This window comes from Erinaceus europaeus, chromosome 23, assembly GCF_950295315.1.
Source record: "Erinaceus europaeus chromosome 23, mEriEur2.1, whole genome shotgun sequence".
Taxonomy (NCBI): Eukaryota; Metazoa; Chordata; class Mammalia; order Eulipotyphla; family Erinaceidae; genus Erinaceus; species Erinaceus europaeus.
In genome coordinates, this window is record NC_080184.1 from 3,882,630 (window position 1) to 3,908,482 (window position 25,853).

At 48.3% G+C, this 25,853-nt stretch overlaps 1 protein-coding gene across 1 annotated transcript in view; it reads left to right on the forward strand.

Annotated features, from left to right (window-relative positions):
* The first annotated feature begins 486 nt into the window (after window positions 1-486).
* The window catches only part of INSR (insulin receptor), a 137,706-nt gene continuing 112,339 nt past the window's right edge, over window positions 487-25,853 (forward strand). The window contains 3 exon segments of the mRNA XM_060181625.1: window positions 487-534; window positions 536-602; window positions 18,059-18,610. Coding sequence (XP_060037608.1) covers window positions 502-534; window positions 536-602; window positions 18,059-18,610 — 652 coding nt within the window. The 5' untranslated portion in view covers window positions 487-501.

Here is a 25,853-nt window from a genome sequence, read left to right on the forward strand (position 1 = left end):
CTCCTCCCGCCTCCCTCCTCCCCCCTTTCCCCTCCTCCCCCCTCCCCCCCCCTCCCCCCCCTCCCGCCGCACTCCACTCCGGGCTCCGCGCCGCCTTTTCCCCGCCGCCCCGCTGACGCCGCCCTTGTTTACGGCCGAGCCGCCCGCCGCCGCCACCCGGGTCCCCGCGTCCGACCGTCTGTCCCTGTCTGTCTGTCCGTCCCGTCCGCGGACCTCAGCACCGCGCTCCCTGCCGCGTCTCCCCGGCCGCCCCGCGGACGCCGGCCTAGATCCCAGGGAACACCCACCCCCACCTCGCTACCTCCACCCCCCGCCTCCCACCCCCCAGATCGCGGCCCAAGGCCTGACCCCCGGGACTCGGCGGTCCCTCCTGCACCTTCCCCTCTGCGTCCCTCGCACCCCCCCCCCCCGAGGACCGAATCGCGCGGCCGCTCCGAGCATGTCCCCCGCCGCCGGGCGGCTGGCGCTCTGAGCTTCCCCCGGTGCTGCGTTCCCGCTGCCATGGGCGCCGGGGGCGCGCGGGGGGCGGCGGCCCTCGCCGCTGCTGCTGGCGGTCGCCGCGCTGCTGGTGGGCGCCGCGGGGCACCTGTACCCCGGAGAGGGTGAGTCCGGGTGGGTGGGGGGACGGGGAAGGCGGGAACCCTCCCCTCTCAGTCGCACCGCACCCCAAAAGCGCCCACACGCAGCCCTCCAGCTGCGTAGACCCAGGGGGACCCCCCCCCTTCATTGGGAAACTCCTGGGGTCGGTGGGTCGCAGTGGGTGGGGGACCCCAGGCACCGGTCCGGGAGAGCCTTGCGGGGGCCGGGGAAGAGCTGACCTTGGCCTTTGCCCGCCTGGGCGCCCGCCCTGCGCCCCGCGTGTCCGGGGGTCTGGGGTGGGGGAGAGACTTTGCCCCAAGTACCTCGGACCCTGCTGGACCACCTTCCCCCGACCCCCTAGCTTTCTCTCTTTCTCTGTCTCTCCTTGGAGAATTGGGGTTACTAGGTCCTGCCCCCAGCCAAATGCACATGGTTCCAAACCACACAGAATGGTGACCAAAAAAAAAAAAAAGAAAAGAAAAATAATTGGAGGGGGAGTCGGTTGTAGGGCTATTCCTATTGGTATGTAAGGGGGGGGAAGAGGGGGTGCTATGTGGAACCCCACCTCCCCACTTTCTGCTTGGCATCTGAGACCTCTGGCTTGGAGATGGGGGGTGTCCTTGGTTGTATTTTGTATTTTGAGGCTTCCTTTCCATATATATATATATATATATATATATATATATATATATACATATTTTTTTTTTTTTTTGCTTTTTTTTCTTGGACTTGCTTATTTCGCACAGAGACAGAGAAATGGAGAAAAGACAGGGATAGAGAAGGGGAGAGAGACAGAGAGACACCTGCAGCCCTGTTTCACCAACTCCGGGAACTTTCTCCCCTGCAGGTGGGGACCAGGAGCTTGAACCCGGGTCCTTTGTAACATGTGCACCCAGCTGCCCACCTCCAGCCCCGCTAGTTGTTGTTATTATTACTATTTAAAAAATTTTTATATTTATTTTCCCTTTTTGTTGCCCTTGTTGTTTTTCATTGTTGTTGTAGTTATTATTCTTGTTGTTGTTATTGATGCTGTTGACGTTGGATAGGACAGAGAGAAATGGAGAGAGGAGGGGAAGACAGAGAAGGGGAGAGAAAGACAGACACCTGCAGACCTGCTTCACCGCCTGGGAAGCGACTCCCCTGCAGGTGGGGAGCCGGGGGCTGGAACCGGGATCCTTACACCGGTCCTTGCGCTTTGCGCCGTATGTGCTTAACCGGCTGTACTATTGCCCGACTCCCTATTATTACTATTTAGTACTGTATTTGATTTATTTTTGGAGACAAAATGAGAGGGAAGGGGGAGATAGAACACGAGAGACACAGCCCTGCTCTACCTCGTGTGAGCTTTCCCCTGCAGATAGGGACCTGGGGCTTGAACCAGGTTCTTGTGCACTCTGCTGGGAGCACGACCACCCCACTTCACGGGTTTTTGCTTTTATTATTATTATTTGCCTCCAGCGTTATCACTGGGTCTTGGTGCCTGCGCTACGAATCCACTGCTCCTGGAGGCTATATATATATATATATATATATATATATATATATTTAAAGATTTTATTTATTTATTCATGAGAAAGATAGGAGGAGAGAGAGCAAGAACCAGACATCACTCTGGTCCATGTGCTGCCGGGGATTGAACTCAGGACCTCATGCTTGAGAGTCTAGTTCCTTAGCCACTGCGCCACCTCCCGGACCACCCTGGAGGCTATTTTATCCCTTAGTGTTGCCCTTGGTGTTTATCGTTGTTGTCATTATTATTATTGTTGCTATTGTTGCTGTCGTTATTGTTGGATAGGACAGAGAGAAATCGAGAGAGGAGGGGAAGATAGAGAGGGAGAAAGACACCTCCAGACCAGCGTCACCGCTAGTGAAGCTTTCCCCCCTGCAGTTGGGGACCGGGGGCTTGAACCCGGGTCTTTGTGCACTGTAATGTGTGTGCTCAACCAGGTGCGCCACCATCTGCTCATGCCCCTTTCTTCTCTAATTCCCCTCTCTCTGCAAGTCATCCCTTTGGAGGTGTGTGTGGTGGGGGGCTCTTGGATCTTGGGTGAGCTGCTTCTGGGTACTCCTACCCCGCAGAGAGGTGGCTCAGATGTGTGCAGAAACTTCTAGAAATGTTGTTAAGGGCTCCCGCTAAGGGTGGTGGTGGTGGTGGTGGTGGTGGTGGTGGGGCTGAGACCTTCCTTAAAGAAAATAAAAAACAGCCTTGTGGGGTGACCTCATGAGATTTCTCCATAAAAGACAAGTTTAGTTCTGGTGAGGAGAAGGAAGGGGGTCCGAGGGAGGAAGGAAGGAAGAAAGGAAGGAAGGAAGGAAGGAGTTTCTGAATTCTCAGGGGTGAGAGAAAACACTCAGGAGGTGAGAAGTGGATTCCTGTGTTTGAAACTCTTTGGGCGTGGAGGGAAAGGTGTTGCACTCTGTATAGGTTGTCAGGAGGACCTGGGTTATTTGAGGACCTGGTTCAAGCCCCTGGTCCCCACCTGTCGGGGGAAAGCTTCACAGGCAGTGAAGCAGGGCTGCAGGTGTCTCTCTTTCTCTTTCCCCCTCTATCTTTCCCTCCTCTCTCAATTTCTCTCTGTCCTATTGACCAAAAATGTAAAAAGAAAAAATAATAATAAAATGAAGGTCATCAGAAGCAGTGGATTCATAGTGCTGGCACCAAAGTCCAGTGACTGGAGGCAGAAAAAGAAAAAAAAGAATATTGCACCAAAGTAAAAGACTCTGGGGTGGGTGGGTGGGGAGAGTACAGGTCCTGGAAAAGGATGACAGAGGACCTAGTGGGGGTTGTATTGTTCTGTGGAAAACTGAGAAATGTTATTATGTGTGTACAAACTATTATATTTACTGTTGACTGGAAAATATTAATCCCCCAATAAAGAAATTAAAAAGAAAGAAACGAGCATGGGTCATCTGCTCCCCATAATGATCCTCTGTCCACACTCCCAGAGAGATAAAAAATAGGAAAGCTTCCAGTGGAGGGGAAGGGATACGGAACACTGGTAGTGGGAATTGTGTGGCATTGTAACCCCTCTTATCCTATGGTTTTGCTGATATTTTCTATTTTTTCTTTTGTAAATAAATAATAAAAAAAAGGGTCCAAGGTTCAAGCCCCCAGTCCCCACCTGCGGGGGTGGGTGGAGGGCTTCACAAACAGTGGAGCAGGGCTGCAGGTGTCTCAAGTCTTTCTCCCTCTCTATCTCCCCTTTTCCTTACAGTTACTGTTTCTAGCAAATAAATAATATAAGAAAGGAAGGAAGGGGAGAAATAAATAAAGAAAAGAAACTCCCTGAGTTCTTTTTTTAAAATTTTTTATATTTATTTATTTTCCCTTTTTATTTTAAATTGTTGTTCTGGTTATTATTGTTGTTACTGATGTCGTGGTTGTTAGATAGGACAGAGAGAAATGGAGAGAGGAGGGGAAGACAGAGAGGGGGAGAGAAAGATAGATACCAGCAGACCTGCTTCACTGCCTGTGGAGCGACTCCCCTGCAGGTGGGGAGCCAGGGGCTCGAACCGGGATCCTTCCGCCAGTCCTTGTGCTTTGCGCCACCTACGCTTAATCCGCTGTGCTACCGCCCGACTCCCGTTAATTAGTATTTTTAAATGAAATTTATTTATTCATTTCTGGGAGAAAGAGAAGCAGGGTATCATTCTGGCATGTGGACTTCATGCTTAAGAGTCCAATACTTTATCTACTGTGACATATGTTTTTTTTTTCTTTTTTTACTAGAAAACTGGTCAGCTCTGACTTACAGTGGTGTGGGGGATTGAACCTATGACTTTGGAGCCTCAGGCTATATATTATTATCTGTTTTAATGAGAGATAGAGAAGAAGTACAGAGACAGAGAGAGAAAGATAGATAGGAAGATAGACATCGGAACCCTGATGGTGGTACTGGGGTTGAAACCTGGGACCTAGAGCCTCAGGCATGAAAGCTGTTTTTGCAGAACCACTGTGTTATCTCCCTCTGGCTGATTTATCAATATTTATGTGAGAGAGAGAGAGAGAAGAAGCGGAGGAGGGAGAAGAGAGAGAAGCAAAGCCTCCCTCTGGCACATTTGTGACCTAGGGTCGAACTCTGGAACTTATGCTGGAAAGTTCAAGACTTTATCCACTCGGCTACCTCCTGGACTGCTGTATTTTTTTTTTGTCTTTTTTTAAAAAAAATTTATTTTCCCTATTGTTGCCCTTGTTTTTCATTATTGTTGTTGCTATTGATATCATCGTTGTTGGATAGGACAAAGAGAAATGGAGAGAGGAGGGGAAGACAGAAAGGGGGAGAGAAAGACACCTGCAGACCTGCTTCACCACATGTGAAGCGACTTCCCTGCAGGTGGGGAGCCAGGGGCTTGAACCAGGATCCTTCCGCAGGTCCTTGCGCTTTGTGCCACGTGCGCTTAACCTGCTGCGCTACCACCTGACTCCCTGGGCTGCATTATTATTTATGAGAGAAAGGGAGAGGGAGAGGGAGAGGGAGAGGGAGAGGGAGAGGGAGAGGGAGAGGGAGAATAACACCTGAGCCTTAATGGGGATTGAACTCGGACCTTATGCTTGAGAGTCCAACACTTTATCCACTGTGCCCTCTTCCGAGCGCTGCCAAATACTCTTATGCACAGGGAGGTGGAGAAGGACAAAGACACAGAGAGACACTTGCAGCCCTGCTTCACCACTTGTGAAGCTTTCCCCTTGCAGGTGGGGACCTGGGGCTTGAACCTAACCTGGGTCCTTGCGTGATGTAACGTGCACTCAACTGGGTGTGCCGACACCTGGCCTCCTTCCATTTTTTCTTTCTCTCTTTTAAAAAGATTTATTTATTCATGAGAAAAATAGGAGAAGAGAGAAAAAGAACCAGACAACACTCTGGTCCATGTGTTGCTGGGGACTGAACTGGGACCTCATGCTTGAGAGCCCAGTGCTTTATCCACTGTGCCACCTCCCGGACCCCCTTCAATTTCTCTGTACCAAAAAAAAAAAACTAAACTAAATTAATTGAAAAATAAAACAAAGCAGATTAAAAAAAAAAAAAGCAACCTCTTCCCCCCTCCAGATTTCTGTTTTTTTTTTTTTAAAGCACTTCTCTTTTTTTCTATTAATTTTTAAAATTTTATTTTTTATTGTTGGATAGACACAAAGAGAAATTTTTTTTTTCCTCCTCCAGGGTGATTGCTGGGCTCGGTGCCGGCACCATGAATCCACCGCTCCTGGAGGCCATTTTTTTCCCCCCTTTTGTTGCCCTTGTTGTAGCTTCGTTGTGGTTATTATTATTGCCCTTGTTGACACAATTCGTTGTTGGATAGGACAGAGAGAAATGGAGAGAGGAGGGGAAGACAGAGAAGGGGAGAGAGAGACAGACACCTGCAGACCTGCTTCACCGCCTGTGAAGCGACTCCCCTGCAGGTGGGGAGCGGGGGCTCCAACCAGGATCCTTACGCCGGTCCCTGCGCTTTGCGCCACATGCGCTTAACCCACTGCGCCACCGCCCGACCCCCACAAAGAGAAATTTTAAAGAGATGGGGGAGATAGAGAAGGAAAGAAACTAAGAGACACCTGCAGCAGACCTGCTTCACCATTCGTGAAGCTTCCTCCCCCCTCATCCCCTCAGGTGGGGACCAGCGGCTTGAACCCGTATCCTCATGCACTATATAATGTGAACGTTTAACTGGGCACCACCACCCGGCCCCCTTCCCCTCTAGATCTCTGGTTTAATAAGGACTGTTTATTTTGAGGTTCCTTGGCGTCAATGTTCATTGCTTCACAGACCTCAGTCAAGGGTGGCAGATCCTATTAAGTAAATTTCAAGGGATCCCCTCCCGAGAGAGAGAGAGAGAGAGAGAGAGAGAGAGAGGGAGAGAGAGAGAGAGAAAGAGTTTGGGGAGGGAATAGGGAGTAGAAACTTCACATAGTGGTCACCAATTATGTCCACAGATGGGGGGGTGGGTTGAATGAATCCACTGAGCGTTCATTCATTCATTCATTCATTCATTCATTCATTCTTTGAGCGAGAATGAGAGACACTAGAGGGACTGCTCAGCTCTTGCATAAGCTGGTGCCGGGGATCGAACCTAGGACCTCTCTGTTCTGAGCTCTAATAGATTGAGCTCTCTCCCTGATGTTATTTGTTTATTTTTATTCTTTACCAGAGCACTGCTCAGCCCTGGCTTATGGTGGTACAGGGGGTTGAACGTGGGTCTTAGGACTGCAGGCATGTCTCTCCCTAGTTTTAAAAACAAGAGATGTGATGGTAGTGGGGACAGAGTAGGGAACCAGCTCACCTGGGAAAACACTCACTTGACCATGTGCAAAGACCTGGGTTCGAGTCTCTGGTTATCTCACGGGGGCATCTGCAGAGGGAATGGGATGGGGGTGGTGGTGAGAGGAAGCTTTGTGAATGGTAGACCCCATGTGTGGTGTCTCTCCTTCTCCTCCTTTTTATTTTATTTTATTTTATATTTATTTATTTATTTATTCCCTTTTGTTGCCCTTGTTGTTTTATTTTTGTTGTCGTTGTTGGATAGGACAGAGAGAAATGGAGAGAGGAGGGGAAGACAGAGAGGGGGAGAGAGACAGACACCTGCAGACCTGCTTCACCACCTGTGAAGCGACTCCCCTATAGGTGGGGAGCCGGGGTCTCAAACCGGGATCCTTCCGCTGGTCCTTGTGCTTTGCGCCATGTGTGCTTAACCCGCTGCCTTCCCTCCTTTTTATTATTGGATTATATTTATTTGTAAATATTTATTAATAAGAGAAGGTGCAGAAGGAGAGAGAGAAGGAGAACCTCCCTCTGTCATACAATGACAGAGAAGGAGCTCAGGATATATTTTTAAAATAGAAGATATTTTATTTACTTTTTTATTGGTTGATTTCATAATGATCAGTACAATCATAGGATAAGAGGGGTAAATTACACATATTTACTTTTTTTTTTTCTTTTTTCTTTTGGCACATCCAGGGTTACTGCTGGGGCTTGGTGCCTGCACTATAAATCCACTGCTCCTGGAGGCCATTTTTCTCCTTTTGTTGCCCTTGTTTATCATTGTTGTAGTTATTATTGTTTTTGTTTTTGTTATTGTCATTGTTGGATAGGACAGAGAGAAATGGAGAGAGGAGGGGAAGACAGAGAGAGGGAGAGAAAGACAGACACCTGCAGACCTGCTTCACCGCCTGTGAAGCGACCCCCCTGCATTATTTTAATGAGAGATATAGACAGAAGGAACAGAGAGAGACAGAGAGAGATAGAGAGACACCAGAGCCATGCTTAGCTCTGGCTGATGGTGGTGCTGGGGATTGAACCTGGGACTTCAGAGCCTCAGGCAGGAGAGTCTCTTTGCAAAACCATGATGCTGTCTTCCCAGTTCTAATTTTTTAATTGTCATGTATTGATTTATTTATTATTGGATAGAGACAGAGAAATTGAAAGGGAAGACAGAGAGGGAGAGAGACAGAGAGACACCTGCAGCCCAGCTTCACCTATATCATGAAGCTGTCCCCCTGCAGGTGGGGACCAGGGGTTTGAACCTGGGTCCTTGAGTACTGTAATGTGTGCATATAATCAGGTGTGCCACCACTTGGCCCCTTTATTTATTGTTTATTGGAATAGAGACAGAGGGAAAAGGGAGATGGGGGGAGAGAGAGAGAGAGAGAGACCCACTAAGATCTGCAGCCCTGTTCCTGAAGCTTCCCTCCTGCATGTGGGGACCAGGGTCTTGAACCTGGGTCCTTGACATGATAACAAGTGTGCTTAACTGTGTGCACAATTGTCCAGTCTTTCCTTTCCTCCATCCCTTCCTTCCATCCTTCCTTCCTTCCTTCCACTATTTTATTTATTATTTATTGGAATAAAGACAGTGAGAAACTGAGAGGGCAGGGGGAGACAGAGAGGGAAATAAAATATTTACGCTCTGGGCTGTGTCACCAGCTTCTAGAGGATCCTGGTTACTCGGCTTTTGGCTCAGGCATCCTGAGGTGGTTGGGAGAAAGAAATCCTCCCCAATCCACGCCCAGGGAAAACTCACCAAGTTTTTGCAGCCTGGGATGGATTGGAGTCCCCTGGGGAGGGGACACCTGGGTGTGGTTTGTTCTTTCTCTCTTTTCTTTCTTTCTTTTTTTAGAGAGAAATGGAGAGAGGAGGGGAAGACAGAGAGGGGGAGAGAAAGACAGACACCTGCAGACCTGCTTCACTGCTTGTGAAGCGACTCCCCTGCAGGTGGGGAGCCCGGGGTTCGAACCGGGATCCTTCCGCCGGTCCTTTTGCTTTGCGCCACCTGCGCTTAACCCACTGCGCCACTGCCCGACTCCCCTTTCTCTCTTTTCTTTCTTTTCCTTCTTTCCTTCCTTTCTCTCTTCTCTCTGTTTCTTTCTCTCCTTTCCTCTTCCTCTCTTTCTTTTTTTCATTCATTCTTTCTTTCTCTCTCTTTCTCTGTCTTCCGTGGTTGTCTTTCCCTTTGTCTCTCTTTTTCCTTCCTCTCTCTTCCTTCCTCTCCTCTTTCTGACTCTTTCTTTTTGTCTTTCTACTTTTACTTCTCTTTTTTTTTCTGTCTGTCTTTCTTCCTCATCCATCCATCCATCCATTCATTCATTCTTTCTTTCTTTCTTTAAATTTTTATTGCCTTTAGGGTTATTGCTGGGGCTCAGTGCCAGCACTACAAACCTGCTGCTTCTGGTGGTCATTTCCCCCCCTTTCTACTATACTTGACAAGACAGAGAGAAATTGAGAGGGGAGGGGGAAATAAAGAGGCCCTGCTTCATTGCTTGTGAAGCTTTCCCCCCTGCAGGTGGGGACCAGGGGCTTGGACCCAGGTCCTTATGCATGGTGATAGGTGTGCTTAACTTGGTACACTACCACCTACCCCCAACCCACTACCACCTGCCCCCAACCCTTGGTACACTACCACCTGCTTAACTTGGTACACTACCACCTGCCCCCAACCCTCTATCTATCTATCTATTCTATCTGTCTGTCTGTCTGTCTATCTGTCTGTCTGTCTATCTATCTATCTATCTATCTTTTTTTCTACTTTTCTTTCTGTCCTTCTTTCCTTCCTTTCTGTCATTCTTTCTATATCCTTCCTATTTTTCTTTCTTCCTTTACTTTTCAAGTTTTTTTTTTGTATTTTATTCATGTAAAAAATTTTATATTTATTTTCCCTTTTGTTGCCCTTGTTGTTTTTCATTGTTGTTGTAGTTATTATTGTTGTTGTTATTGATGTCGCCGTTGTTAGATAGGACAGAGAGAAATGGAGAGAGGAGGGGAAGACAGGAGGAGAGAAAGACAGACATCTGCAGACTTGTTTCACTACCTGGGAAGCGACTCCCCTGCAGGTGGGGAGCCGGGGGGCTCGAACCGGGATCCTTACCCCATCCTTGCGCTTTGTGCCACGTGCGCTTAACCTGCTGCGTTACCGCCTGACTCCCGTATTTTATTCATTTTTTAGGTAGAAGCAGAGGGAACTCAAAAGAGAAGAGGATTAGAGAGAGAGACAGAGAGACACCTGCAGACCTGCTTCACCCCTTGTGAAGCTGTCCCCCCTGCAGGTGGGAACTGAGGGCTTGAGCCTGGGTCCTTGCGCATGTGTTCAACCAGGTGCACCACTGCCTGGCCCCTTTCTCTCTCCCTTCCTTTGCTCCCTCCCCTCCCCTCCCCTCCCCTCCCCTCCCCTCCCCTCCCCTCCCCTCCCCTCCCCTCCCCTCCCCTTCTCTTCTCCCTTTATTTTTCTCTCTCTTTTCCTTTTCTTTGCTTCTCTTATTCTATTCTTAGATAAAGACAGAGAAGGGATGGGAGAGAGAGAGAGGGAGGGAGGGGGGGAAAGAGAGAGAGAGAGAGAGTGAGAGAGAGAAAGAGAAAGAGCCTCAGGCCCAAAGCTTCCTCTGATGAGGTGGGGCCTGGGCTGAAACCCGGGCCTCACCCATGGCCAGGTGAGCTGTTCCACTGGCCCACCTGGCTTTGTATCATAAACCCCATGTGTGAGTGAGTTCTCCTTCCTCCCTCTGACGTGCGCCACTGACCATGAACGCCCTCTCCCCCCACCCTTCCTCCCCGACCACCCCAACCCTGGGTCCCATCCGTGTTGGAACAGGAGACAAGAACAGTTTTCGCAGCTGAGTCATTTTTTCAGTGTGTGTTTGTTTGTGTACACTGAACTTCCTTATCTGCTCCCCTGCTGTTGGCCTCTTGGGGAGTTTCCAAAGCCCAACAAGGACATGCAGACACATTATCTGAGAAGATGAATTGAGTGACTGCTTTTTATTTATTTACTGGTGGTGTGCGTGAGAGAGAGAAACTCAGAGGGACAGGGGAGGTAGACAGGGAGAGAGACAGACACCTGCAGCCCTGGTTCACCACGTGTACAGCTTCCCCCCTGCAGGTGGGGACCAGGGGCTTGAACCCTGGTCTTTATGCATCTTCTCTCTCCTTTCCTATTCTTTTCTCCTCCTCCTCCTCCTCCTTCTCCTTTTTTTTTTTGTTTTGTTTGTTTTTGCCTCCAGGGTTATTGTTGGGGCTCAGTGCCTGCACTACAAATCCACTGCTCCTGAGGGCCATTTTTTCCCCCATTTTTGTTGCCTTTGTTGTTGTTGGATAAGACAGAGAGAAATGGAGAGAGGAGGAGAAGACAGAGAGGAGGAGAGAAAGACAGACACCTGCAGACCTGCTTCACCACCTGTGAAGCGGCCCTCTTGCAGGTGGGGAGCGGGGGGCTTGAACTGGGATCCTTATGCCGGTCCTTGAGCGCTTAACCCGCTGTGCTACCACCCAGTCCCTTCTTTTCTTATTTCTTTCTTGATAGGTCAGAGAAAATCAAGAGGGCAGGGGGAGATAAGAGAGGGAGAGACACCTGCAGCCCTGCTTCACCACTCCCAGTAGCTATTTCTTTTTTTCTCTTTCCTTCCTTTTCCTTCCCTTCCCTTCCCTTCCCTTCCCTTCCCTTCCCTTCCCTTCCCTTCCCTTCCCTTCCCTTCCCTTCCCTTCCCTTCCCTTTCCTTTCCTCTTTCAATCTGCCTCTTTCTATTTAAGATAGAGAAATTGAGAGGGAAGAAGGAGGTATAGAGGGAGACAGACACCTAAGCCCTGCTCCACCACCCTCTGCAGGTAGGGACCAGGGGCTTGAACCCGCCACCTTGAACACTGTAACATGTGTGCTCAACCAGGTGCACCCCCCCCCCCCGGGCCTCTGAGTTCCCATTTTTAAATGGAACAAAGCTTCTCTTGGCTCATCACAATGGGATGAAATTGGACCTTCAGCAAGCCTGATGTTAAAAGCACTTTATTTATTTTGCTTATTTGTTTATTTTTAGCTAGTGACAGAGAGGCAGAGCAAAGATTCACAAGGCTTGAACCCGGGTCCTGCCCGTGACAAAGCAGTGTATTATTCAAGTGAGCTATCCCACCAGTCCACTCTATTGATTTTTTTAAAATTTCTTTTTATTTTTGGCTGAGTGCTGTTCTGACAGTGGGGCCCAGCATTAGACCTGAAACCTCAGTGCCTCAGAATAGTGGCTGTTGCACTGCCCTTGCCGCTGTCTCCCAGGCCCTGTTGGGGGGGGGGGTTGGGAGAGAGGTGGGAACCTCTGAACTCCTATGAGGTGGTGTTAGGAGTGGAAAGAATGTGAAGCTTCCTTGTGGTCCCAGAGCAGGGCATAGAGAGTTTTTTTTTTTTTTTGATTGAGAGCAAGAAGTTGAGTGATAGCAGCCTAGAATCTTTCCAGAATCTTCCAGGCCCCTCCGGAAGCCAGGGAGAAGGCTCTTCACACCAGCCTTGCCTCTTTCTGGAACTTTCTTCCATTCCTCTGGCCCAGGGAGCAATTCTTATTTATTTATATTGATTTAATAATGATTAACAAGATTGTAAGATAAGAGGGGTACAATTCCACACAATTCCCACCACCAGACTTCTGTGTCCCATCCCCTCCATTGGAAGCCTTCCTATTCTTTATCCCTCTGGGAGTATGGACCAAAGATCTTTATGGGGTGCAGAAGGTGGAAGGTCTGGCTTCTGTAATTGCTTCTCCACTAACATAGGTGTTGGCAGGTAGATCCATACCCACAACCTGTTTCTGTCTTTCCGTAGTGGGGCAGGGCTCTGGGGAGGTGAAGTTTCAGGACACATTGGTGAGGTTGTCTGTCCAGGGAGGTCAGGTTGGGGTCATGGTAGCATCTGAAGCTTGTTGGATAAAAAGCAGTAAGATAAAAAGCAGGACAAGTTGTTTAATAATCAAGAACCTAAAGGTAAGAACCATGAGATTTGAGGTCTTCATGTTGGAAGAAGCTAGAAAGTCTATTTTAGGTATATTCTAAGGGGCCCATGACTTTACTAATTTTTGCCTGAGCCTGAGAGCTAACATGCAGGTGGGTTAAAAATATTGTCTGGATGGGGTCAGGTGGTAGGGCAGTAGGTTAAGCACACATGGCGCAAAGCACAAGAACCAGTGTAAGGATCCCGGTTCGAGTCCCCGGCTCCCCACCTGCAGGGGAGTCGCTTCACAGGTGGTGAAGCAGGTCTGCAGGTGTCTGTCTTTCTCTCACTCTCTCTGTCTCCCCCTCCTCTCTCCATTTCTCTCTGTCCTAGCCAACAATGAGTGACATCAACTGCCGGGCTAGCATGGGGGTACCTCTTCCCCAGGTGCGTACTCTCTGGGTTGGAGAGAACTTGACCAGAGCCAGCCTGTGCTGCTACTCCCTCAGTGACGCAAGGGAGATGACTCACGAAAAGACTCCTGGCGGGCCAATGCAATGTCTTTATTGACCAGAGAGCCAAAGCTTTTAAAGGGCAGACCAGGAAGTGGCAAGTCGGAAACAGAAATGGCTAGGAAAGGGGCGGAGAAAGGCAAAAGGGGCTGGCAAGGTAGGAACTTCCTTAGCAACTGTTGCGAGGGTTTTAACTGGTAGGATTAATATTACCCTGCAGGAAGGGAGGGTCTTGAGGGTAGAAAGAAGATAGATCAAAGAAATGGAATGGGTGGGGATCTTTCAGGCAAAGCAATGATTATGTAGATAGGCCATAGTATCAGGAATGCAGGGTGGAGCAAGGGGAGCTGGCTTAATGTTTTAAGGAATGCCAGGCTCCTGGAGGCAGAAAAATGCAGGGTGCTTTGTGCGGCTCCTCACAATTTTCTGACATCTCCCCCTTTCTTTTTATTGAATGACCATAGTATCAGGAATGCAGGGTGCTTTGTGAGGCAGGGATTTCTGATAAGACGGGGCAAACCTTTGGGGTTACTCCTGTTCCTTCTTGCTCAACCTCTCAGTAGAGAGACTGACAGGATAGTCACACTCTTCAGTTCAAGCCCTGCCAAGCTCAACCACATCCTCACAATTTCCCAACAATCAACAACAACAGTAATAACCACAACAAGGCTACAACAACAAGGGCAACAGAAGCGGGGGGAAGGTCTCCAGGAGCCATGGATTCATGGTGTAGGCACCGAGCCCCAGCAATAACCGTGGAGGCAAATATATATATAGTCTGGGGAGATGGTGTTGGAGTTGGGAATAGGACTAGAAAGCTGGATCAGGGCAGAGAGTAGCTCCCAAATATGGGGAAAGCATATAAATATTGTTAACTATAAACCCCATCAATTTGATCTGGGGCCCGTAGTGAGCACAGGAGCCTGTGTGACCTCTGCATCCCTGTAGGTCTGAGCTCACATTCTCTAGTCACGGCTAGGAACATTCTAGGCTGCACTCATTGCAGGATCCATCTTCCTTGGGTAGTAGTTAGAGTATGTTGTCCAACCTCCCTTCGGAGAATGGAACATATTCCCTACCATTGTTGATCCACATCGAGGGCAAGGTCCTATAGAGGGACCCACAGAGGGATCCATTATGTTGTTCCTGATGGAGATAACCAGTGACAGTGGCAAGAGGGATCTGTTAGAGGTCTAGGCCCCTCATGTCTGTATGGGAATCCCAGGACTCCCTGACTAGGGCCCCAGGTGATGGGGTGGCCTGATAGTGACTAACGAGTCATCATTGAAGTATTTTAGGATAATGTGGGAAGAATGCCACACTGTTCCCACCACCAGAGTTCAGTGCCCTCATTCCCTTTATTGGAAACTGCAATAGTTCTCCCAAGGTCACAGATAGGGGCTGAGTTGATAACTATCTATCTGTATCTATTTTTGCCTATATTTTTCCCCCTCTGGTCCTGCCTTTTCTTCCTTTCTAAGTCACCCTTACGCCTGCCACTATTTCCAAGTGTCCTTCTGTTTTTCCTCTTCTCTCTCAGATAAGAGAAACCACACCTGGCCTCCTCTGGTGTTTTCCAGTTTCACTTCCCTTTCAGTGATGGTATAAAAAACAGATTCCTGGTGACAAACGCTTTGGATCCTGGTGGAATGGAGGGTGGGGGGGTGGGGGTTGTGGTGGTGCAGAACCCTCTGCGGTTCAGTTCTCCTTTTCTTTATCCTTCTGAGTGTATGGACCAAAATTCCTTTTGTTTTTGACACCAGGGTTATTGCCAGGGCTCGGTGCCTGCACTACAAATCCACTGCTCCTGGAGACTATTTCCCCCCCCCCCCCCTTTTGTTGCCCTTGTTGTTTATTGTCATTGTTGTTGGATAGGACAGAGAGAAATCAAGGGAGGTGGGGAAGACAGAGAGGGGGAGAGAAAGACAGAAACCTGCAGACCTGCTTCAACGCTTGTGAAGCAGCCACCCTGAAGGTGGGGAACCGGGGCTCAAACTGGGTTCTTTGCATGGGGTCCTTGTGCTTCATACTATGTGCGTTTAACCTTGTGCGCCACTGCCCGGCCCCCTGGACCAAAATTCTTTATGGGGTACAGAAGGTGAGAGGTCTGGCTTCTGTAATTGCTTCTCCGCTGGATATGGGCATTGGCAGATGGATCCATACCCCCAGCCTGTTTCTGTCTTTCCCTAGTGAGACAGGCCTCTGGAGAAATGGGGTTCCAGGACACATGGGTGAGGTCGTCTGCCCAGGAAGGGGGGACACACACACACACACACACACACACACACACACACACACACATACACACATTAAGTCAATCCTCTTTGCAGAGTATACAAGCTGTGTTGTCCTTGGATGCTGGGTGTAGAAACAAAACTAACAAAAACCTCTGCTTTTGTATGTTCTTTGATAAGTTGGATTTTTAAATTTATTTTCCCTTTTGTTGCCCTTGCTGTTTTCATTGTTGTTGTTGTACTTATTATTGTTGTTGACGCTGTTGTTGTTTGGACAGAGAGAAATGGAGAGAGGAGGGGAAGATAGAAGGGGGAGAGAAAGACAGACACCTGCAGACCTGCTTCACCGCTTCTGAAGCGACTCCCCTGCAGGTGGGGAGCAGCTGGGGGTTTGAACCGGGATCCTTCTGCTGGTCTTTGCGCTTCACACCATGTGCGCTTAACCCACTGCGCTACTGCCCTACTCCCCCTGGACCATATTAAACACTATGGGGTCCATATTACTGCTTTTTTTTTTCTTTTAAAAGATTTCTTTATTCATTTATTAGATAGAGACAGCCAGAAACTGAGAGGGAATGGAGAGATAGAGAGAGAGATACCTGCAGCCCTGCTTCTCCACTCGCAAAGCTTTTCCCCTGTAGGTGTGGACATGGGGCTTGAACCTGGGTCCTTGCACAGTGTGACATGTGTGCCACTCCCCCACTCCCTCATTGCTTTTTTTCATTATTATTATTCAATTTTTCCCCTTTGGGGGGATCAATGTGTTTCTTTTTTTTTTTATTCCCTTTTTGTTGCCCTTATTATTTTATTGTTGTAGTTATGATTGATGTTGTTGTTGTTGGATAGGATAGAGAGAAATGGAGAGAGGAGGGGAAGACAGAGAGGGGGAGAGAAAGACAGACACCTGCAGACCTGCTTCACCGCCTGTGAATTGACTCCCCTGCAGGTGGGGAGCCGGGGGCTCGAACCGGGATCCTTACGCCGGTCCTTGTGCCTGCGCCACCTGCATTTAACCTGCTGCTCTACCGTTAATCCCTTTATTTAAATAAATATTTTAAAGAGAGATACAGCGAGAAAGGCATTTGTACCTGTGCTGTTTTTCTTCCTTCGTTTCTTGATTTATTAACATTTCTAATTTATTTCTGTATTTAAAAGCGTTGTTTTATTTCTCCCCCTCCCTGTCCATTTTTTATGATTAATAGCAGATTTCAAGATTGTAAGATGACTGGTTCTAGTTCCACACCACACCCACCACCAGAATTCTGTGTCCCCACCCTCCCACCTCCCCAAAGATAAACATTAGACTTCTCACAAAGTCTTAGGAATAGACTGATTCTCTCTCTTTCTCTGTTTCAAGTTCACATGTATCAGATCTCTAGATGCAGCTATAAACAGAGGGAACCACACATCATTTTGAATCAGTGTTTCTCTACTCTTTGAATAGATTCTTTCTGACACTGATTAATTATTCTTATTTTTTTACCGGAGTCCTGCTGAGCTCTGGCTGATGGTGGTGCAGGGATTGAACCTGGGACCTCAGAGCCTCAGACAGGAGAGTCCTTTTACAGTACTAGTGTGCTGTCTCTCAGGCTTATCACTGTCATTCTCTCTTTCTTTTTTCTTTCCTTTCCCCCCCTTTCTTTCTCTGTTTCTTCTCTTTTTCTTTCTTTCTTTATTCTGCGTTTCCTTCCTTCCTTCCTTCCTTCCTTCCTTCCTTCCTTCCTTCCTTCCTTCCTTCCTTCCTTTTGCTTTCTTCCTTCATTCTGTCTTCCTTTCTTTCTCTCCCTCTTTTTCTCCTTCTCACCCTCCCTTCTTTCCTTCCTTTCCCCTTTCCCTGCTAAGCTCTAGCTGATGGTGGTGCAGAATATTGAACCTGGGACCTCAGAGCCTTAGGCAGGAGAGTCTGTTTGCAGAACCCCTGCAGGCTCCCTGACTCTGCCTTTTTCTTGTTGATTTGTAAGAAATCTTTGCATAGCTAGTATTTTTCTTTTTTAAAATTTTAAAAAAATATTTATTTATATTTACTTTTCCCTTTTGTAGCCCTTGTTGTTTTTTATTGTTGTTGTAGTTATTATTGTTGTTGTAGTTGATGTTGTCATTGTTAGATAGGACAGAGAAATGGAGAGAGGAGGGGAAGACAGAGAGGGAGAGAGAAAGATAGACACCTGCAGACCTGCTTCACCGCCTGTGAATTGACTCACCTGCAGGTAGGGAGCAGGGGGCTTGAACCAGGGTCCTTATGCCCGGTCCTTGTGCTTTGCACCACATGCTATGCTACCGCATGACTCCCAGTATTTTCCTTAGAAATGAAAGCCGTGCTCAGCTCTGACTGATAGTGGTGTTGGGGATTGAACCTGGAACCTCAGAGCCTCAGGCATGAGGATCATCTTTGCAGAACCATGATGCCATCTCTTCGACTCTGCCTTTTTCTTGTTGACTTTTCAGAGCTCTTTACATAGGGTGGTGCTGGGGATTGAACCTGGGACTTCAGACCCTCAAGCTCGAAACTGTCTTGCGTCGTGAGCTCACCTGCCCCCCTCCCCTCTCTGTTTGTCCCTCCTGCAGTGTGCCCAGGCATGGACATCCGAAACAACCTGACTCGTCTACACGAGCTGGCCAACTGCTCAGTGATCGAGGGCCATCTGCAGATCTTGCTTATGTTCAAGACACGGCCGGAGGACTTCCGGGGCCTGAGCTTCCCCAGGCTGGTGATGATCACCGACTACCTGCTGCTTTTTCGAGTCTACGGGCTCGAGAGCCTGCGAGACCTCTTCCCCAACCTGACGGTCATACGGGGCTCCCGCCTCTTTTTCAACTACGCCCTGGTGGTCTTTGAGATGGTACATCTACGGGAACTGGGCCTGCACAGCCTGATGAACATCACCCGGGGGGCCGTGCGCATCGAGAAAAACAATGAACTCTGCTACCTGGCCACCATCGACTGGTCCCGCATCCTTGACTCGGTGGAGGATAACTATATAGTCCTGAACAAGGATGACAACGAGGAGTGTGGGGATGTCTGCCCAGGTGCTGGCAAGGGCAAGGCCAGCTGCCCGGCCACTGTCATCAATGGCCAGTTTGTTGAACGCTGCTGGACGCACAGCCACTGCCAGAAAGGTAGGGTGGGGTGCAGAAGGCCCGGAGAGGCCCTGGGAGGGAGGTCCTTGGATGGGTGGAGGGGCTTGTTTGAGGGGGTTGTGGGGCCATGGTGTGTTGTTGAAGCTTGATTCCTGAAACTAAGCTGGGGGGGGGCATGTTTTGATAGAGTTTTATGGATAAAGCCAGATGGTGGGCAGGATTTTAATAAAGTTTTATCAACAAAGCCAAATGGTGGGCCGGGTTTTGATACAGCCTGATTGGCAAATCCAAATGGTGGGGCAGATTTTAATAAAGCTTTATCGACAAAGCCAAAGGGTGGACCAGATTTTAGTGAAGCTTTATTGACAAAGCCACATGGCAGGTCGCCTTTCAATAAAACTTTATTGACAAAGTCCATCAGTGGGCTGAGTTGGAAGAAACCTTTATTGACAAAGCTAAGAGGTGGGCTGCCTTTTAATAAAGCTTTATTGACAAAGCCAATTGGTGGTGTGTGTGTGTGTGTGTGTGGGGAGGACATGTTACAGAAAAAGTTTATCTATAAAGCCAAAGGCAGTCTGTATTCCAATAAAACTTTATGTACAAAGCCAAGTAGTGGGGATGCCTTTTAATAAAGGTTTATTTATAGTGAGCTGCCTGTCATTGATGCCCTATTTACAAGTCTAGTTGGTGGACAGTGTTTCAGTGAAACGTTATTTGCAAAACCAAGCCACGGGCCACCTTTCAATAAAACTTTATTTACAGTAGGCTGTTTTTCAGTAAAATGTGATCTACAAAGCCCACCAGCAGACTGCCTTCCAATAAAACTTTATTTATGTAGCAAACTGAGACTTCCTTTCAATAAAGCCCTGTCTTCTGAGCCCAGCACGTGGCCTCTTTTCAATAAAACTTTATTGATAAAGCCTGCCAAGTAGCAGACTGAGTGTCAGCAAAACTTTTATCTACAAATCCAAGGGGTAGGCTGCCTTTCAGTAAAGCTTTATTGACTGAACAAGCAGCGGGCTGAGTTTCAATGAAACTTTATTGTCTCCTGTGTGAGACAATTGAATTATCTGTTGTGTTGTGAGACGTGGAAGATCTTGGATCTGGTGGAGAGACGGCAGAGAAATTTCTTAGAGTCATCAAAGGGAGAAAAAATAGTGAATCCCATTCAACGAGTGTTGCTGGGAGCTGAATCTCGGGAGGTTACTTTCCCCTTGGGCTTCTGTTTGGAGGGATTTTTTTTTTTTTTGGTTTGGTGGGGAGCCAGGGATCGAACATGGATCTTGTGTGGGTTCTTGCACTTAGTACTATGTGCGCTTAAGCAGGTATGCCACTGCCTGGCCCCTGTTTTGTATTATTTTTAACCCAAGCCCTGCTCAGCTTTGGCTGATGGTGATACTGGGGAATTGAACCTGGGACCTGAGAACGTCAGGCAGGAGAATCTTTTTGCAGAACCACTAGGCTAACAGCCCTACCCATCCAAGAGGCCTCCCAGTTCTTCACAGAACTATGAACTTCTGAGATTCATGGCTTCATGGGCTGGGCTGTTGGTGTCTTCAGGCCTTTTTTTTTTTTTTTTTCCTACCAGTGAAATTTCTGGGTCAAAGGTTCTTTCGAGAACATTTGCCAAGTGTGTGTGCATGCGTGCGTGTGTGGTGTGTGTGTGTGTTTCTAGATATGTCGTAATCCTCAGCACCTCCTGGAGAAGACACAGAACACCTTGGCCTGGGTGGAGTCTTGTTGGAATTGTGTGTGTGTGTGTGTGCATGTACGTGCGCATGTGTGAGTGTTTATGTGTGTGTTTTGTTTTTGGTTGGTGGGGGGATAGGCGGGGTCCCCTGGGCTGTCATCCATTCTGTTTGTGTCCCATTGATGAAGGTGAGGTGGAACCTTCTAGAAAGGCTTTGTGTATCCTGTGGGATTTCTTTTCCTCCTACTCCCAAACTGGAGTCTTTGGTCTCTGAGCTATCTGTAACCCTTTCTCTGCCGGCCTGATTTTTATTTAGTACGGAAACCACTCTGGGGGGGCGGGGGTGGCGGGGGGGGGTGGCCGGGAGGTGGCTTACCCGGTTGAGCAAACACTGTATCAAGAGCTGGGTTCGAGCCTTCAGCTGTTTTTAATCTGCAGAGAAAAGCTTCACAAGTGGTGAGACAGTGCTGCTGCAGCTCTCTCTCTCTCTCTCTCTCTCCTCCCATCTCAAGTTCTCTCTTGTTTCTATCCAAAAGTAAATAGTTGAAAAAGGAAAATCGGCAGCCAGGAGCAGTGGATTTATTGTGCAGGCACTGAGCCCCAGTGATAACCCTCGTGTCAATTAAAAAAAATAATTAGGGGCTGGTGCGGTGGTGCACCTAGTTAAATACAAATATCATGAACAAGGACCTGGGTTCAAGCCCATGGTCCCCACCTGCAGGGAGAAGCTTCATGAGCGGTAAAACAGGGTGAAGCAGGGCTGCAGGTGTCTCTCTGTCTTTCTCTCCTCCGCTCTCAGTCTCTCTCTCATTTCTACAGCCCTGCTCAGCTCTGGCTTGTGGTGGGGTGGGGTAGGTCCTGGGACTCCTTTAGAGCCTCAAGTGTGAGGGTCTCTTTACATTATACTATCTAACCCCCTGCCCAATTTCTCTCTGTCTTTAATACAGACATCATAAAAATATTAAAGAATAAAAAAACGGATTAGCCACGTCGGGCTGAAATTCTTTCATTGCAATTGCGAGTTCTCTAAATTTAGATTCTTTCTTTCTTTTTTCCTTTCTTTTTTTTCTTTCTTTCTTATTTGCTTATTATTTGTTTTACTGCTACCAGGCTTATCACTTGAGGCTTGGTGCCTGTGTGATAAATCTGCCATTCCTGGTGGCTCTACCTTTCTTCCATCCATCCACTACTTTTGTATTTCTCTTTCCTCTTTTTCTTTCTTTCTTTCTTTCTTTCTTTCTTTCTTTCTTTCTCTCTTTTCCTATTTCTCTATCTCTGTTGTTCATGTTTTGGTGAGCTCTGGCTGATGGTGGTGCTGGGGAATGAACCTGGGACCTCAGAGCCTAAGGCAGAAGAGTCTGTTTGCAGAACCACTATATTGTCTCCTCAACCCTGTTTGTTAAACAAACCAACCAACCAACCAAAAAAAAAAAAAAAAAAAAACCTTTTACTCCCTCTGCCAGGGCTTGGGTTGCCAACATCAGCTTTCGTCACTGTCACCGTCGTGGGGGAAGGCGTGGTCTTAGCTTTGCTGTGGTTCTTGGCATCTGACACCAAGCCCAGCTGCTCCAGGTTCTGTGCTCAGTGAAGCCTCCACCCAACCCCCTCCCACACACCCTAGGAACCCCCATGCCACTTGTTGGCAAGCGACCATAAATGACTGTTCTCTGAACAGCCGCCCTTATCTCATTGAGGATAATTCTGTTTTCACTTTACTTTTAAAAGTTTATTTCTTTATTATTTAATGGACAGAGACAGAAATTGAAAGGTTAAGGGGGAGATAGAGAGGGAGAGAGACAGAGAGACACCTGCAGCCCTGCTTCACCACTCGCAAAGCTTTTCCCCTGCAGGTGGGGAGCGGGGGCTCGAACCCGGGGCCTTGTGCGCTGTAATGTGAGTGCTTAACCGAGTACACCACCGCCTGGCCCCCTTTGTCTCCTTTTTCCATCCCCTCTTCCTTCCTTTCTCACCTCTTCACCCCTTTCCTTCCTTCTCTCTTCCTCCTCCACTTCCCGCTCCATTTCTCTTTCTCCCCTTCTCCCTCTCTTTTCGTCTTTCTCTCTCCCCCTTTTCCTCTCCTCTTCCCTCTCCATCTTTTCTCCTCCCCGCCCCCCCCCTGCTCCTGTGCTGGCTGATCCTGAACTCTCCCCAGCCTGAGAGAAAAATCCTGTCAAGGAGGAGACACCCAGAGGACTGGCTTTCCCCCTGGGGCCTCTCTCTGCCTCCAGTGGGACCTCGGGAATCACACCAGATGGGGCCACTTTCTTCCAATTCCAGGCTGGGGAATTGCTAGTACTCCTTTGTTTATTTTTCTTATTTGTCATCGTGACTTCACCGTGTTTCACCAAACCGCAAGAGTTCAAGGTCATCATTCTTTTAATTTTTAATTTCCTTCTTTTTCTCTTTCTCTTCCTCCTCCTCCTCCTCTTCTTCTCATCTTTCTCCCTCTTCTTCTTCCTATTTCTTAAGTTTATTCATTTATTTCCCCTTTTGTTGCCCTTGTTCTTTTTCATTGTTGCTGTCATTATTGTTGTTGTTATTGATGTCGTCGTTGTTGGATAGGACAGAGAGAAATGGAGAGAGGAGGGGAAGACAGAGAGGGGGAGAGAAAGACAGACACCTGCAGACCTGCTTCACCGCCTGGGAAGCGACTCCCCTGCAGGTGGGGAGCCGGGGGCTCCAATCGGGATCCTTACTTCCATCCTTGCGCTTTGCGCCACGTGCGCTTAACCCGCTGTGCTACCGCCTGACTCCCCTTCCTATTCTTTTTAAAAATTATACTTATTTATTGAGATAGCCAGAAATTGAGACGGTAGGGGGAGATAGACAGAGAGACAGAGAAACACCTGCAGCCCTGCTGCACCACTTGCAAAGCTTTCCCCCTGCAGGTGGGGACTGGGGGCTCAAACCTGGGTCCTTGTGCCCTGTAGCATGTGCTTTCAACGATGTGTACCACCATCCCCCCCATTACCCTCCTTCTTGCCTCTTCTCATCTCCTCCTCCTCCTCCTCTTTCTCCTGCTTTTTCTTCTCCTCTTTTCCTATCCTTCTTCTCCTTCTCATCTTCCCTCCTTCTTCCTGTTCTCCTCTTCATCTCTTTCTCCTCTTCCTCCTCCTCTTCTTCCCTTTCTTCCTTTTCTTATCCTCTCCTCCTCCTTGTCTTTTTCTTCTCCTTGTCCTCCTCCTCCTCTTATCCTTCTCTCTTCCTTTCTTTTCTTCTACTCTTTTTTCCTCCTCCTATTCTTCATCTTCTCATCTTCCTCCCCCATCTTCTTTAGGTAGAGAGAGAGACAGAGAGACACCTTCAGACCTGCTTCACCACATATGAAGCTTTCCTCCTGCAAGTGGGGACCAGGGGCTTAAACCCGGGTCCTTGCACACTGTAATGTGTGCGCTTAACCAGGTGCGCCACTACCTGGACCCCTCTCTCCTTTTCTCTCTGTCTCTGATATTCTTGAAAAAAAAAAAAAGAAAGGAACAGCAGACATCAGCTGAGAGTGGTGGATCTGTACAGCAGGGCTGTGAGGCTGCGGCATATGGGGGCAGAGGAGAAGGCAGCAGGAAGGGAGAAATGTCCCAAATGGGTATGAATTATATGGAGAACCAGTGGGCTTGGAAAGGTGACTTAGAGATGTGGTTCAGTGGAAGGCATTGATCTTCTTGAACTTTCTCAGTTTTTTTGATAGAAAGTCTTTTTTTTTTAATTTAAATTGCCTCCAGGGTTATCGCTGGGGCTTGGTGCCAGCACTATGAATCCACTGCTCCTGGAGGCCATTTTTCCCCCTCATTTTATTGGACAGGACAGAGAGAAACTGAGCGAGAAGGGGGAGTGAGAGATGGAAAGAAAAAGAGAGACACCAGCAGACTTGCTTCATCACTTGTAAAACTTCCCCTCTGCAGGTGGGGGAGCCGGGGCTAGAACCCAGAACCTTGTGTGGGAGGAAGTTTTTTTTTAATCTTTATTTGCTGGATAGAGACAGTCAGAAATTGAGAGGGAAGGGGGTGATAGAGAGGGAGAGAGACAGAGAGACACCTGCAGCCCTGCTTCACCACTTGTGACGCTTTCCCCCTGCAAATGGGGGCCAGGGGTTTGAACCTGGGTCCTTCCGACTGTAACTTGTGCGCTCAACCAGGTGCACCACCACCTGGTCCCCGTTTTTTTCATATACAAAAATACTTTATTTTATTTTTGCCTCCAGGGTTATCACTGGGACTCGGTGCCTGCACTAGGAATCCACTGCTCCTGGAGGCTATTTTTTTTCCCTTTTGTTGCCCTTGTTTGTTGTTGTTATTCTTGTTGTTGTTGGATAGGACAGAGAGAAATGGGGAGAGGAGGGGAAGACAGAGAGGGGGAGAGAAAGACAGACACCTGCAGACCTGCTTCACCACCTGCATAATGAACCCCCTGCAGGTGGGGAGCCGGGGGCTCGAACTGGGATCCTTACGCCTTTCCTTGTGCTTTGCTCCATGTGCGCTCAACCCACTGCACTACTGCCCAGCACCCCCCCTTTTTTTTCAATGAGAGAGAGGGAGAGAGAGACCAAAAACCCTGCTCAGCTCTGGCTTTTGGTGGTGCAGGGGATTGAACATGGGACCTCAGAGCTTCAGTTATGAAAGTTGTTTCGCAGAACTATTAGGGTATTTCCCTGGCCCTGCCTTCTTTTTGTCTTTTTATAAGAGCTTTTTATGTAGGTGGGGTTTAATTAATTAAGGTTAGGCGCACAGAGCACAAAGTGCAAGGACCCCACAAGGATCCAGGTTCGAGTCTCTGCTCCTCACCTGCAGGCGGGGCGTGTGTGTCTCTTCACAAGCGGTGAAGCAGGTCTGTAGGTCTGTCTTTCTCTTTCCCTTTCTGTCTCCTCCTCCTCTCTCAATTTCCCTCTGTCCTATCCTAATAAAATGTAAAAATGACTACTGGAAACAGTGGATTTGTAGTGCTGGCACTGAGCCCCAACATGAAAAAAAAAAAAGATAGCGCAGTGGGTAGGGCTCAGGACTTCATGTTTGAGGCTCCAGGTTCAAGCCCCCACGTTGCATGTGGCAAATTTGAGCAGTGCCCTGGTGTTCTCTCTTTCCCTCCCTCCAATATGCACAAATAATTTTTTTAAAATTTATTTAATTTATTTATTCCCTTTTGTTGCCCTTGTTTTATTGTTGTAGTTATTATTGTTGTTGTCGTTGTTGGATAGGACAGAGAGAAATGGAGAGAGGAGGGGAAGACAGAGAGGAGGAGAGAAAGACAGACACCTGCAGACCTGCTTCACCGCCTGTGAAGCGACTCCCCTGCAGGTGGGGAGCCGGGGTTCGAACCGGGATCCTTCTGCCGGTCCTTGTGCTTTGTGCCACCTGCGCTTAACCCGCTGCGCTACAGCCTGACTCCCACAAATAAATATTTTTAAAAAAATATTTATTTATTCCTTTTTGTTGCCCTTGTTGTCGTTGTTGGATAGGACAGAGAGAAATGGAGAGAGGAGGGGAAGACAGAGAGGGGGAGAGAAAGACAGACACCTGCAGACCTGCTTCACCACCTGTGGAGCGACTCCCCTGCAGGTGTCTGTCTTTCTCTCCTCCTCAGCCAGCACGAGGGAGCATG